General features: G+C 36.5%; 1 protein-coding gene across 2 annotated transcripts; it reads left to right on the forward strand.

The window, feature by feature from the left end:
• Window positions 1-552: 552 nt before the first annotated feature.
• LOC127799409 (ferredoxin-thioredoxin reductase catalytic chain, chloroplastic) lies at window positions 553-14,607 on the forward strand. 2 transcript variants are annotated; one of them, XM_052333420.1, is made up of 6 exons: window positions 553-798; window positions 1,277-1,389; window positions 2,896-2,945; window positions 3,116-3,187; window positions 14,053-14,113; window positions 14,383-14,607. In XM_052333420.1, the coding sequence occupies exons 1-6, from the start codon at window positions 696-698 to the stop codon at window positions 14,425-14,427; spliced, it is 444 nt and encodes a 147-aa protein (XP_052189380.1). In that variant the 5' UTR covers window positions 553-695; the 3' UTR covers window positions 14,428-14,607. The 2 variants fall into 2 exon arrangements, with proteins under 2 accessions (XP_052189380.1, XP_052189381.1); XM_052333421.1 differs by having other exon boundaries at window positions 631-798; window positions 1,165-1,389.
• The last annotated feature ends 833 nt before the right edge of the window (window positions 14,608-15,440 follow it).

The raw sequence follows: 15,440 nt of genomic DNA on the forward strand, positions 1-15,440 counted from the left end.
GTAGTAATAACTGTGAGAGCTGTAGAGCTTTTTATATCTGATGAGGAACGAATCGGGTCTTTCGGACTCCGCACAAGATTGTTAACTTGCCACGTGTTAGTCTTTCGGGCAATCCATGTGGCAAGCGAGACCACTAGCGCATAGGGGTATTCTTGTAATTTTAGGTAATGCCACATCACAAGTAATTATTGAAATAAAATTTTTTTCTATACATAAACAAAATATATTAAATATTTTAAAATATATCTAATATTATACTCATTTTACAGATCTTAGGCTTAAGGTCAGGTTTAGTGAACACGTGGGTTGCTGCCTTACAGGCTTAGGTTTCATGTCAGCTATGTTAGTAATGCTTTGGTCCATCGGATCGGATAAGATGAGATCGTATACTCCCAAGACAAACCCGAACCGCGTCCAGTAGGGTCAAGTGGGACCCAGCGGTTGCGACTCTGTGGCTCAGTGCAGTCATCATCTCAACGTCGCCGATATTCGCAGCAGCTACGGTGGCGATAGCAGAGCCTCAGAAACTTCTGTTTTATTTCTCCACAGACATCGAAATAAAAGAAACGATAAACTGATAGAGAGAGAGAGAGAGAGAGAGAGAGAGAGAGGAGAAGAGAGGGGAATTCCGTTGCAGTGGCGATATTTCCGTCTCTCAATTAAATCGGATAGAACTCTGAATCGAATCCGCCAAAATGAGAGCTCTTCAGGCCTCCACTTCCTACGGCGTCGGAATTTCGTCCTTTGCCACTCCTCCTCGTCTGCTTCATCGTCGCCGCCCCGTTGTCTCGGCCCAAGGTATCTTCATACTTCCAACTTTGTGGCTCCAACTTGATATTTTTCATTTTCAGTTTACGAAGCTGTAGATAGGTTCTTGTCTGTGCCTTTAGACCTAAATTTTGATGTAGATTTGAATCTGCCTCGCTTCCATTGACTAGATTTAGCTGAGAATTTAATTTCGGCATGGTATCAGTAATCTAATTGGAAATTATATTAACATTATTTCTGAATTCTGCTCTATCTGATTATCTCCTCTTGTTGATTTTTCTCATACTCGAGCATTATCTCTAACTATTGCGTAAATCAGTAGTATTGTCAGCCAGGTTGCAATTATCCTTTTTCTTTTCTCCCGTCTTTTCTCAGTATGTGTGTGTCATTCTGCAGAATAAGCAGAATAAACCTGAACTTGTGGTTTGGGCTTGGTGTCTAAGACCAAACACAAGCACATGGTACAATATGCGTATTGCTGAATATATTTTCCTAATTTCGTTTCCAGCGGAACCAACCGAGAAGAATGTTGAAATTATGAGGAAGTTCTCAGAGCAGTATGCTCGTAGGTCTGGCACATACTTCTGTGTTGACAAAGGAGTCACTTCTGTAGTTATCAAGGTATTAACGTTGTTCTGCATTGCATTTTAAAAGATACCAATTAATATGGGCTTCTGATTTTTTATGCTTATTTTTCCTAACCTAATTTCAAGTCTGGTTGTGTAAATACTTTTAACATGCACCTCCTTCAAATTCAGATTATAGGTTTATCTCTTTTTTATTAGAGATTACATATTATTCCTCCTTTATCTTACATGATCTGTATATCATATCTTTTATGATTGGTTAATTGGTATATGGCCGTGAGGACATTGCAAGCTAGTTTGTGTAGCTTGATCTAGTAGCAACTGGTTAGTTATAGAAAACCTGCCTTCCTTGGAGACCTAAAGTGAAGGATTCTACTCCATTCCCTTTAATGACATGATGCTGGTTGTGAGAAAGTTCTCACCCAATTGTAGCATGCTGTTGATGAGGATTGATTAAATTGCCCTTTCTTATCTCCCTCCTATGTTTATCCTCTTGGAGCCAAAGATGTCTGCTTTAGCCCTGATGTTTAAATGATAGGCCACCGGTGTACCGGACCCACCAAAGACGCCACAAACACAGCAGCATGCATGAAGGTTAGAATAGGGAATTAATACACACTGGTGTATTAATTCCCTATTCTAACCTTCATGCATGCTGCTGTGTTTGTGGCGTCTTTGGTGGGTCCGGTACACCGGTGGCCTATCAGTTTGAATGAGTCCTTAATTAAGTTTGCGTTTTGTAAACTCTAGTGCTCAATTATAGCAAAGTGTTTCAGATTTGCAAGAACATGGAACAGATAAACACATCTGTGTTGGGAGGGTTTTGATTCTTCAGATGAATCAGATCTATGATTTCTCATTGTAAAGCTGGATCAATCAATGGTCAGAGTTCATGTGTTTCTAGTTTCTACTCTCTATGGAATAATCATGATGGAGTAGTGCACTAGTGTTTACATTTCCTTAAGTTAATTATCAATTTATCAGCTTATTTGGACAACCATATTGCTGATTTAGTGTAATTATCAATTTATCAGCTTATTTGGACAACCATATTGCTGATTTAGTGTAGTTGCTGTAAGTATTCTAACTAATGCCTGCATAAACTGTAATAATTGACTCCTTGAGTAATTTGGTTGATTTGAGTTGCATCTGATTCAATTTACAGTCTTTGCTGCTAGCTGATAGAGATAAGAGCCTATGAAAATTTGGTGAAACCATTTGACATAATATGGAATATAATGGCCTTACAAAAGATATTACCTAGATAGAGATAATTGGAGAGCTGGAATTCATATAGCTGACTCCACCTAGTGGGATTTAGGCTTGTGATGATTATGAGTTATGAAGAACACATCCTATTGAGCAAACCATATATTTAGAACGATTATTCTTTTAGCAGACTGTTGTTATCATGCTAGACATAATGGAATAATTTCTTTCCTTTCTTCCGAGTTCTCTCCAGAAAATTTGTCATATCCATATGTTAAATGCAAATTCGTTACTAGTTATTTGAAAGGAACTCATCCTGGTATATATACAGGGACTGGCAGAACATAAAGATACACTGGGTGCACCACTTTGCCCTTGTAGGTAAACATCTGTCCTTTATTATCTTCTTCTTCTCCTTCTTCTTCCTTTTTTTTTTTTTTTTAATGAACCTTTATTATCTTTTTGAGAAGAGCTTTTTTAGCAAATTTCAGATGTAGTGTTATCTCCTCTCTAATATTATAATAACCCTCGTCTGTCTTATTCTTTTTCAGGCACTATGATGACAAAGATGCCGAGGCAGGGCAAGGCTTCTGGAACTGTCCATGTGTTCCTATGAGAGAGAGGTAATCGTAATTAAACTAGAATGTCTGATTGCATTCTACTTGTTTCTTATGTAGTAGAGCTGTAAGAGATTCCCTTTTTACTTTTTGGGGATACCAATTGAATAACATGATATCTTTCACCAGGTGGGGTTCTCTTTGTTTTTTTTTGTTTTTTTTTTTTTTAGTTTAGTAGATAATTCATTTCTAGACCTGCTGGACACAATCTGTCCTGGTTGTTGGAAGTACCATAAACCACCATATTTGCAATAATATAGTTCTACCAACTATATATATAAGAGGTTTTCCTTTTCCAAATCCAGGATCTAGGTTACCTTTTAACATATATATACATATATCAGTAGGTAGCTCCATAAATATGTTTAGTAATGCTGAAGGGGGAATTCCATTTAACATATTTGTTAAGTTTATTAATGAAGGATTGTCTTGCCCCTCACAACAATTACTCAACTGCCCATCGCTGCCATGGGATTGAGTTACAAAAATTGCCCTCTTTCGAAAAAAGAGAAAGGTAACAAAGAAAGGATTAGGTTAAAGATTGTCTATTTACCATCTCTCCCATACCTTGGTATGTAATGGGTGTCAGGTATGAGTTTTTATTGAGTGCTAATAACACACTTTAGTGAGAATTATTCTCAGAGACTGTAACTTGTTGGTTTGAAAGGGTTAATGAGAGATGGAAGGAGTATTTCTTGAAGTTATTCAAATGAAGGAGAAACAAGTGTTATGTTGGGGCATCGTAGTAACTTTGAAGAACATAGGAGCTACATGTTTTATAGATATTTATTTGATGGAACACAATCATATCAATTATTTTTATTCACTGCCATCTCATCAAACTTTTCCAAATGAAGATGCTCTCGTCAGAGGGTTGCCTTAGGAAGGGCATCTATATTTTATGAACATGGTGTTGGAACTTATTCTCTTCTTCCTCTTTCCCTTTCTCTCTTTTTCTCCTTCCTTTCTATTTTGGGGCTGACCAAACTCTCCTTGCCTTTGCTCTGTTTCTTTAATGCTTTACTCAAGTGCCAAAAGTGAGCCAAGGAGCTCCCATGTCCCTTTTTATAGTTCTTAAAAGATGAGGGCAATTTGGTCCTTTGATATCTCTTTTTTCATTTATTTTTCATCTAAAACACATACATAAACTCTGCATGTTTGAAATGACCAACATCTCACCTCTCCCTCTCCCTCACCCTCCATTTGGCCAAGCATGGCCTTGGGAGATTTGTCTCCCCTTTGTCCATTTATTCAAGCAAGATCATTTCATTTCACCTTTTTCCTATTCTAACTTTCTTTTCTTTCAATTTCCATCACTTAATCTCTCTCTATATATGTTCCCTTATTTTATTCTCCTAATGAAGCAAAAATCAGCTATCTCTCACCCTTTCACACACTCTATCGCCCATGACATTGAGGAGGGAACAAAATCCCCATCCTACTACCAGCTGTATGTACTATCAGAACATCCTTGTCCATCATTATTCCAAAGCATTTAATGCCTTGAATTTTGTATTCTATACATGCGTATTATTATTTTATTTACAAGTTTTGTCACATTATTCCTTGTAGATAAGTTTCTAGTTTAACGTGCCACACAGTATTTATCTGGATGTTTGCAGGCTCTTCTCCAGAATTTATTGTGTTTTATACCAATGGACTCATTTTGATGCGAGGAATCGAAATATGATGTCCATATTCTAAAGTTCCCTCATTTCCTTGTTGAATTCTCAAATTTCAATAAATTGGGGTGCACAGTCAACCAACAGCCAACTGTGGCTTTTAACAGCATACTCGCTGCCTTGTTGCTTCCTTGGGAATGTTGCTCTACTAAATCTTTTAACCTCTAATTCTCCATTCTCTCATAATTTCTTCCTAATTATTTTAATTCATTAAGGATTGGGTGTTAACAAAGGGTCTTATAGAAGAGAAGAATTTGAATTGCTTATATACAGGTTACTGTAGAAGAAAATTGAAAGCTTGGTATATTTTTCACTTGCTCTTCATTAGGACTGATTACAATATATATAGGAGAAAGAAAACAATCAAATCCCTATAACTAAGAAAAAAAGAAAGAATCTTAATTACATCAATTATTAATTTACATCTATCAATCAATCAATCCCAACAATTAAAATTGATTATAATGAATCCCATGGATTGTGGGATAAGATTGATTATAATTAATACCATAGATTGTGGGATAATTGGGATTGGTAATCAATCACATAGATTGTATCCTAATTATAGCCTTTAAATCTACAAAGTATTTGACCAATCACACACATAATCATAGCCTTGATTCACGACACTCCCTCTCAAACTGGTGAATAGATATTGTTCATTTCCAGCTTGGCTGTAAGCTTGTGAAAGACCTAACTATTGAGTCCTTTAGTTAGAACATTGGCTAGCTGTGATTCGCTTGGTATATAAGACGTGTAGATAAAGTCACTGTCCAATTTTTCTTTAATAAAATATCGATCCACTTCAATGTGTTTTGTTCGGTTATGCTGCATAGGATTGTGTGCAATGTCAATGGCTGATTTATTGTCACAATAGAGCTTCATAGGTGATGTGTGATTTATGCACAATTAATTCGGGCAAGTATACCCTAGTTAAATATGTATATAGTGATAAAACGAATGTTGATGCCACAAGGACTAGATCACAATACCAAAACAATTTTAGTTTAGCCTAAGTTGAACTAATTAATTAATCGGATGAATAAAAAGAAAAAAAAATGAAAAACTAAATTCTTTATGAGAAAAACTAATTAATGAATGTACTAGGGTTTAGATTTCATTTAATCTAGATTATATAATTATCTATTCAACCTGATTTAAAACCAAAAATACCCTTACCGTATTAAAATACTTATTTGCATATGATGGTGGATTTTTCTCAATTAATTAATAAGCTTTCTCAAGTCATATTAATCTTTTATTACTTCAATTTCACCGTTAAATTTCTGAGTGGATGTCAAAAGAACAAATAAGCATTAAGGGTGCGTTTGATTGCAAGGGTGGAATTTAGGTGGAAAGAAAATGAATTCCATGCAAAATGAATTTTCAAAAATTGGAAGTTTAAGTTGTTTGATTGGTATAATTTTCTACCTAGAAAATGATGTTATTTTCCATCTTTTGGTGTTTGATTGATAATATTTTATGTAGAATTTGATCATTTTTCTGGCATTTCGTGTTTGATAGGTATTATTTTTCATGGAAAATGTGTCATTTTTCATGGAATTCAATGGTGAAAATGTATTGAAAAACATTGAATCTTGTACAAAAAAATTAAAATAATAACATATTTTAGGTTAATTAAATCATTTTCTCAAAGAAATAAAACCATAAAATTAAAAAAATTTATTTTCGAAATTTATTAATTCATACTTAATTTTTTATTTTTATACTTTTACAAACCCTCCCCTGCCCTTCTCCCTCATTCCCCAGCCGCCGCCCACCCCCTGGCCTTCTCCCTCTCTTGCTTCGGTCGCTGTCGCCGCTTCTCCCTCTCCGGCCTCCTTGCCTCCGTCGGACGGTTCGGATCGTCGCTGCCTCGCGCGCCCTCTTCGGTTGCTACTCGCTCGCCTCGTTCTGGCTTCGTCACTTGTTAGCGCCGACTCGGCCTCGCCCTTGCTCTCGTTGCCTCGCCAGTCGCCCTTGCCCTCGCCGGCCACCGGCTCTCCCCTTGTTCTCTCGCTTGTTGCCTCTTTGGCTCTCTCGACTCTCTCGCTAGTAAGTTGGCTGCTTCAATTGCCAAGAAAATTCCTGCCCCAGCCCCCCCCCCCCCCCCCCCCCCCCCCAAGGAATTTGGTTTCCATGATTTGAAGGAAAATCCACTCACGTGACCATAAATGAAAAAATGAATTCTTTGGAAAAAGATGGATGTCAAACACTGCACAAGTGAGAAATTGGGTGGAAAAAATGCCTTTTCCTTGGAAAAAAATGGCTATCAAATAGGGCCTAAGTTCTTTGGAAGTCTCTAATCTTGAAAGGGGATTTGACTCACTAACCTCCCTCGATTCCCACACATGAGCTAATCATCTCTCAAGATCATAGTCAAGCATGCTATTTGTATTGCCTATGGATCTAATTTATAACAATCCTTTAGTCAGTTATGCATAAATCATTAAATCATTAAAATGTGACTAATCTTTTAAAGCATTAAGCATGACAATATAAATTCTTCGTGCAAATAATAATCGGGTTTTGAATCAAACTAAACAAATAATCACATAATTCCAAAATTAAAATCCATCCAAACCCTAACTAAAATAATTTAGCTAGACATAATTAAAATAAAAGTAAAAGTTGAATGGAGAAGAAGAAAGTTCCCTGCCCAGATCTGGAATAGATCTGGGTCGGATGGATTTTCTGTTTCACAGCTGCTGCCATGCGAGAGTGCAGCTTCTTGCTGTTCTTCAAGTTTCTGTTTCGCCGCTTCCTTTTGCCTTCCAATCTCCTCACTGTGTGCCTTGCGGCTTCTGCCGCTTCTCCCCCAATTCCTTGCCAAAATCTTCCTTTATATATTATAATATATAATATATAAAGTGCAACCCTACTACTCCACATTCACGCCACTGTTTTAGTATAATATATAATACATATATATAAATATTATAATTTAATATATAATATTTAATATACTTTTAATTATATTATAATATTAATTTTGAAATTAACTTCATAATATTTTTTTCTTTTTTTTTTATGTCCAAATCTTCAAATTTATTTCTTTTGCTGGATTCCTAAAAAAAATATTAAAATAATGTAAAATCCATATAAAACACACATTTTATGTCGGAAAAATAGGACAAGGTTAAGATGAAAATTAGATAAAAATATGCATACAATTAAGTTCTATCAATAGGAACTTCCCACTTGAGTTTTAGATCTTCCAGAATAATCTTTAATCATAATAGTTCACATATCTCCTGTGTCATTGTTCGGAATTCTGATTCTGCACTTGATTTAGCCACGATAGATTGCTTCTTACTTCTTCAAGTAACCAAGTTTTCACCCAAGAAAGTACAATATCTTGAGGTAGATCTTCTATCAACCGTTAAGGTTGCATAATCTACATCAGTGTAGGCCTCTAGAGTGAGTTTACCCCATTTTTTGAACAAAATTCCCTTTCCTTGAGTACCCATGAGGTAATGTAAGATTCTGTAGACTGCTTGCAAGTGAAGTTCCTTGGGTTCATGCATGAATTGACTCACTATACTCACGACATAGGCTATATTTGGCAGGGTGTGAGAGGTAAATTAGCCTGCTGACTAACCTTTGATATGCCTTTTTGTTTGTCCCTCTCTCCCTTTGCTTCACTAAGTTTGTGATTAAGGTCAATTGGAATGCATCTAGGTTTGTAAGTCATTTTCCCTGTGTCTCATAAAAGATCAAGGACATACTTGTGTTGGGATATAAATATCCCGTGTTTGGACCGTGCCACTTAAATACCTAGGAAATACTTCAAATTTCCTAATTCCTTGATCTCAAACTCCTTAGCCAAACATCTGCTCAAGTTCTGCCTCTCCTTGTCATCATTTCCTGTCACTATAATGTCATAAACATAAACAATAAGAGTTGTAGAAATACCTAAATTTGAGTGTTTTATGAATAGAGTGTGGTCCCCTTGTCTCGATTTGTAATCCATGGCCATCTTAAATCAAGCTCTAGGTGACTGTTTTAAGCCGTATAGTGCCTTCTTGAGTCTTCAAACCTTAGTCCCTAGTCTGTTTTTGTTGAATCCTGGGGGTATGTCCATATAAATTTCCTCCGCAAGGTCTCCGTGTAAGAAAGCATTTTTCACATCAAATTGTAACAAAAACCAATCAAAATTAACTACTAAGGATAAGAGAATTCTCATCGTGTTCATTTTGGCTCCTAGGGCAAAAGTTTCTTGGTAGTCTATTTCATATGTTTGGGTATAGCCCTAGCTACCAACCTAGCCTTGTATCTTTCAAGTGTCCCATCTGCTTTATACTTGATTGTGAAGACCCATTTGCACCCAATAGGTTTCTTCCCTTTTGGTAAATCCACAATCTCCCATGTATTATTCTTGTCAAGAGCTTGCATTTCAACATTCATGGCATTCCTCTAATTTTCATAGTTTAAAGTCTCTGATAATGTGGTAGGAATGAATGTTGTGTGTATGCTTGTAAGAAAGCTTCTATGAGATGGAGAGCATCTTTTAAAGGATACAAAGTGAGAGTGAATATAAGGGATGTTTTGTGCACTTTCTAATTTCTTTCCTTAGTGCTATAGGAAGGTTAATATTAGCCATGGAATCAACATTAGAAGGTGAGTCAATAGATGTTATCTCATTTCTAGACATTAGAATTGATGATACGTGCAATCTTGGTTCAGGTTCTAGATTATTTTTTCTCGAGTAAATCTAGAGAAACCGTTTGTCAATGGTGGTCTCCTCCTTGGTAGTTTGGAGAACAGGTAGGAGGGAGGATTTAGGTTCATGAGCTTGTGAGGTAGAGTCAAATGCAGGTTGTTCAAGTAGAGGTTTAGGAGCTGGAGTTGGTGGCAGAAAGTTAGGAAGGAACATCTTATCCTTATCTTCCACACTTTAGGTCTCCCTCTGAAGAAAAGGGTGAGTAAAATAGGGTTTAGTTTCAACAAAGTTAATATCCACAGAAACCAAAATTTTTTTAATCAGAGGATGATAGCATTGTACCCTTTTTGTGTAGAAGAATAGCCCACAAAGACACACTTAAGAGCGCTAGGATTTAACTTCCCCCGATGAGGGCTGTGAACATAAACAAATGAAACACACGAGAATACTTTAGGACTAAACTGATTTGTGGTAGGAAGAGCAGGATAGAAGCGGGATAAGACTGCCACAGGAGTTAGAAAATGTAACACTTGAGAGGGTAATCGGTTTATGACATGAGTGCTGTGGGGACAACTTCTCCCCAAAATTGTTTAGGCACATTTTTGTGAAACAACAATGCCCTAGTAGTATCTAGGAGATGGTTGTTTTTTCGTTCTGCAATCCCATTCTGTTGAGGGGTAGAAACACATGAGGATTTATGAATAAGTCCCCTTTGAAGGAAATAGTGGGAAAGGGTTTGGTTGAAATAATCTCTTGCATTGTTTGACCGAAATTGTTTGATTTGTGCCCCAAATTGATTGTGGATAATAGAAAAGAAATTGGGAAGAATATCACTCGCATCAAATTTAGATTTAAGAATAAAGACCCATGTAACCGTTGTGCAATCATCAATGAATGAAACAAATCAATGTGCCCCAGAAACATTTGGAAAAACAATTCAAAAGGAGTAAGACATATGTTATTACTAGCTGGAAAAATAAGATGTTTATGTTTAGCAAGCTCACAGACATCACGATAAAACTCTCTAATATCAAGATTTTGAAACAACGAAGGGAATAAAATTTTAAGAGTAGAAAAAAGCAGGATGTCCCAGCTTGTAATGATGCAACCAAATAGTGTTCTTGGGGGGTATATGTGGTTCTGAAAGACATGTTAAGGGTTGCTTCCATTTTTCAATAGGTAATTTATCATATTTCTCAAGATAGTATAAGCCATCCCATTCCTTAGCATGTCCAATCATTAGTCCCAAGTCCTTGTCTTGAAACCAACAGCAAAAAGGAAGAAAACACACACTGCAATTAGTGTCATAGGATAGCTTGGATATGGAGATTAAGTTGGTGGATAGTTTAGGCACATGAAGGACATTTTTGAGGGTTAAGGAAGGGCTGATTTTGATTTCTCCTATTCCAATTACTGTGATCAAAGAACCATAAGTTGTAGCAATTTTCCAATTGCTAGAACAATGTGAGTATGAAAGAAAAAACTGGGAGGAAGGAGTCATATGGTCTGTGGTGTTGGAGTCAATAATCCATGAGTCTTTAAGGGATGTATCAAAGGCATTTAAAGCACGTGAAATTGGGGTTTTACCTGATTGTTGCAGTGAGCATGTACCTGAAGAGGATGATGCCTCAAGGGTACTTAAAAAGTACCGCAACCTTTCAATCTCCTATTTGTTGAATTCTTTTGGTTCATGGGACTGTTTTTCCTCCTGTGGAGTTGCCATATTAACTTACCCCTGGCTCCTATGTCGATGTTGTCCACCTATATTTCCCCATTCCTTGCTTGGTGGCTTTCCATATAGCTTCCAGCATATCTCCCTAGTATGCCATGGTTTCTTACAGAAAATACACCACATATTCTCACAATTGTCATTACCCATGGATTTGAGACTTCTCAAAGTAGTTGGTCCTTCTTAAACCCATGATTCTCTCCTCTTTTTGCCACTATTGCTGAGGCCTCAACTGGTTTGGGGTCCAAGATGACACCCCTCCTTTTTTTCAACTATAAAAATTGAAATCACTTCATTAAGTGAATGTAAGTCATCTTTGCCTAGGATTTAAACCCTCACTTGATCATACTCCACATTTAGGCCTACAAGAAAATCGTAGGTGCAATATTTGTCTATAAAAGCCTTCAAGATGGCTGCATCATCATTGTTCTTCATCTCAATTACCCTGTAGTGATCCATTTCTTGCCATAGTCCTTTTAGGAAATTGGCATTCTCGATGACAGTTCTGTTATGTTGCTTTGTTGCAACTATTTTGGTCTTCAACTTGTAGATTTGGACTGCATCTTTCACCTTTGAGTAGGTTTGTTGAATAGACTCCCAAACCTCATTTGCTGTTAACAAAAACATGCAAGTATCGCTGATTTTGGGAGCCATGGAACTCCACAGCCATGCAATGATCATGAAATCTTCTTCATCCCATGTCGCATAGGCTAGATCTCCCTTCTTTGGTCTGGTTCCTATAATATGGTTAATCTTCCATTTCCCTTTCAAAATGGTTCCAATCAACTACGACCATTTAAGATCATTCATTCTGTCCAACCGATAGGTAGCATTGATTTGCTGTAGTTCTCCCGACGACTGAAGTAGCATGGGTGCTAATTTTTCCCTTATATCATGGGAACTAGCTTCATCAGTGGTGGCTGGCATCTTCGATTAATGGGAAGGGCCAAGGGAGGAATGGAAAATAACGTACTATTCCAGCAATGAAGGCTAGTTTTGTTGTGTGGTACAAAATGTATTGGCCTGTTGTACAAAATTAATATAGAAAACATATAAAATCATAAAGACTAGTTTTGTTGTATGGTACAAAATGTTGAGCTATAAAGAGCCAACATATGAAAAATATGAATGTGATAAAAGATGAAAATATTACAATGGATGTGTGGCCATACAAGAAAAGATAAAATTAAAAATGAGATTATTTGTAATAAAGTCAAAATGACTCCTATTGGAGATAAGATTGAGAGATTTAACAAAGTGGTTTGTTATGTCAGAGAAAAAGCCAATAGAAGCTCCTATGAAGAGAATGGATGAAGTGGAACAAGTCTTTAGCAAAAGCGGTAAAAGAAGAAAAATAAGAACTTGGTGGGAGACTCTTAGGTATTACATGAGTTATAAGGATATTACAAAAGGTAAGATAAGAGATGGAAATGTTTGACAAGATAGAATTTATTTATCTAATCCCACATAGTGGGATTAAGGCTTGATATATTGTTGTTGTTTTGAAACTATAATCAATCATCACTTGGCAACTTGAATGAGTTGTGTTAGAAAATTGGAACTGTTACTAGTGTCATTAGAAAATACTAGAATTGTAATAAATGTCAAATCTCTAGCTAAGAGGTGCAATAATGCTTCTTGAAGATATTGGAGCCTCCCATTGTGCAAGGGATCCGACTGACTCTTATCTCCATGATTCAACTTAGCTTGGATTTGATACCGTTCCCTCAGAGTTGCAAACTAACTGATAGGAACCAAGTACTACTCAACCTCGTATGTAGATGCTTATTTATAGTAGTGTATACATCTACTCATTATGAATGTGTTATATTTGAAGGCAAATCTTTTGGACTTCTTATTTTGTGAATGTCTTTTGAAATTCTTCCTTTTGAAATTCTTCATTAATGTATACCTTTTCTAGTTAATGTATGTCTTCTGGCTTTCCAACTTATTTATGCACTTAATTTCAGTCATGTACTTAATTTAAATCATTTACCAACAAGTCGTGATAATTGAAGGTAATTTTGAGTAAGGATACATCTAGCTCAAAAGTGGAAAGAAATGTTTCTAGGAAACTGTGAGATTAGTGAGTGATAGTAGGATTTTCCTGAATTGTGTTGGAAGTTGAGACCTCTGGTAGTCAGCATAGAGAGGGAGGGAGGGAGAGAGAGTTCAATAAGATCAATGCTTCATGGAGTCCATTACCCTTCTACAGACTTCTGGATTTGAGTTAGCTTTATGCTTACTGGATGGATTATCACACCTTGGAATGACTTGTTATATGGAATAGACTTGCTCACATGGATGCCCAGATCAGCAGTTCATCATTAAGGTTTGGTGGAGGTAGTTCTCTTTCAATGTTGCAACAGCAGAGCAAGTCTATCTCTGGACTATATAGTTGAGGTTGACAACTTCAACAAGACCTCGGGCCTCGGCCTTCAGATTTCACATCTTCTTGAAGTCCTACTTGGCCAGGTTCTTGGCCCCTTGCTGCCTGTAACTTTTTGGATCCTGGGGAGGAAAGCCTTGCAATTGTGGTGTATTTCGGTTCAAATTGGTGGTCCTTTGGAAATGCTTTGTGCTTCATCTATAGCTGTTAGTTGTTACTTCCATGGTTCATAAAATGAGTTTTAGGTTCTATTATTTGACAATAGGCCAATACATCTCATTAAAGAAAAAATAGAATAGTTGTCAAAGTAGATTTTGTGATTGTTTCTTTTATCACATTTCATAATTTCACCTGGCTGGTTATTCTTCATCTAGTTGCTGGATTCTAACTGCGAGATTGCCTTGGCAGGAAGGAGTGTCACTGCATGCTCTTTCTCACCCCTGAGAACGATTTTGCTGGCAAGGAGCAGGTTAGACTAAATTGCATCTTTTAATTTCCTTTTCCCTTTCCCTTTTCTCTTCCAGGTATCTAAAATATGAAGATTAAGATAGTTTCCCCATCATCTTGACTATATATGCAAAACAAGCCCCTATTATTATAACCCCATCGTTTAATTTGATGGCTTAACTTTTACGTCCGTGAATCAATGTATTGTTCAGTTGCTGGCATATACATGTGTGCGTGCGTGCGTGTGTGTGTGTATTTCTCATTTTTGGTATTCCTTTCTTTGGTTGGCAGACCATTTCCTTGGAAGAAATCCGGGAGACAACGGCCAATATGTAGTGTCCTTTCGTTAGTGCATTAATGAATCCGGCTGTCTGAAATATGATAGTTATATCATGTATATTTTGTGTTTTGGTAGTAATCCAGTTCCACTCTGGTTAAAGCTTTCTGTAAAATATTTCAGCCTCCCTGGGGAGAAGTTTATTGAAGCTCCCTTTACCTAAAAAACTTGGTTGCTTTCTATGCTTTTGCTTCATTGCTTCTGGATCCTCAACAGTCGACCCCCAGTGCTGAAATGATCTTCAGATTCAGTTTTGTTTTTGTGACTTGCTTGTATTTTTCTTTTTCTTTTTTTTTACATTTCAAATAAACAATTTTATTAAAAATAATTTATAATTATAAAAAAAATATCACTTCTATGTCATTTTGAGCGAATTGAATATTATTAGAGAATATTATATTTTCAATGGTCTCGCAAATCAAGCACTAGCAGATGCCAGGTAGAGGTGTTGTCGTGTTAAGACACTTTGATACATCTATCTAGGAATGACAACAGTCAACAGCTGGGGGGGTGGAATTTTGAGCGCAACTTGTCTTCTTGAATCTTGATAGTTGATAATCCCATATCTCGTGTCTCATAGTGTCTCATATCTCGTCCCGTGTTTCGACTCGTGATAAAATATTTTTGTCCCCAACAACAAGGATTACCAAGCTCTGCCCCTGCCTCATTCTTAGACCCCTGTTTAACAATAGTAAACAACTATTATTCAAATTCGTAATAGACGATAAAATCTTAAAATTTTAAGAGTGCTTCTTGTCTTTGCACAGCAACGATCTGATTCTACTGCTTCCTGTTGCAGGGTTTCTCACTCCTGGGCCTACAAAATTCTTATTATTATCAACTTTGAAATTTTATGATTAGTCTTTCATTGCATTTGTTTCTTTCTTTTCCTTCCATTTTGTATCCATCATCTTCTTTTCTATTTTAGTATCTAAACAATAAATAATAAATAGATAAAAGAGATAACATATAGAAATAATTAGATCCGACACCCTAATATCTTGGACATACT

This window comes from Diospyros lotus, chromosome 4 (assembly GCF_014633365.1).
Source record: "Diospyros lotus cultivar Yz01 chromosome 4, ASM1463336v1, whole genome shotgun sequence".
NCBI classification, from domain to species: Eukaryota; Viridiplantae; Streptophyta; class Magnoliopsida; order Ericales; family Ebenaceae; genus Diospyros; species Diospyros lotus.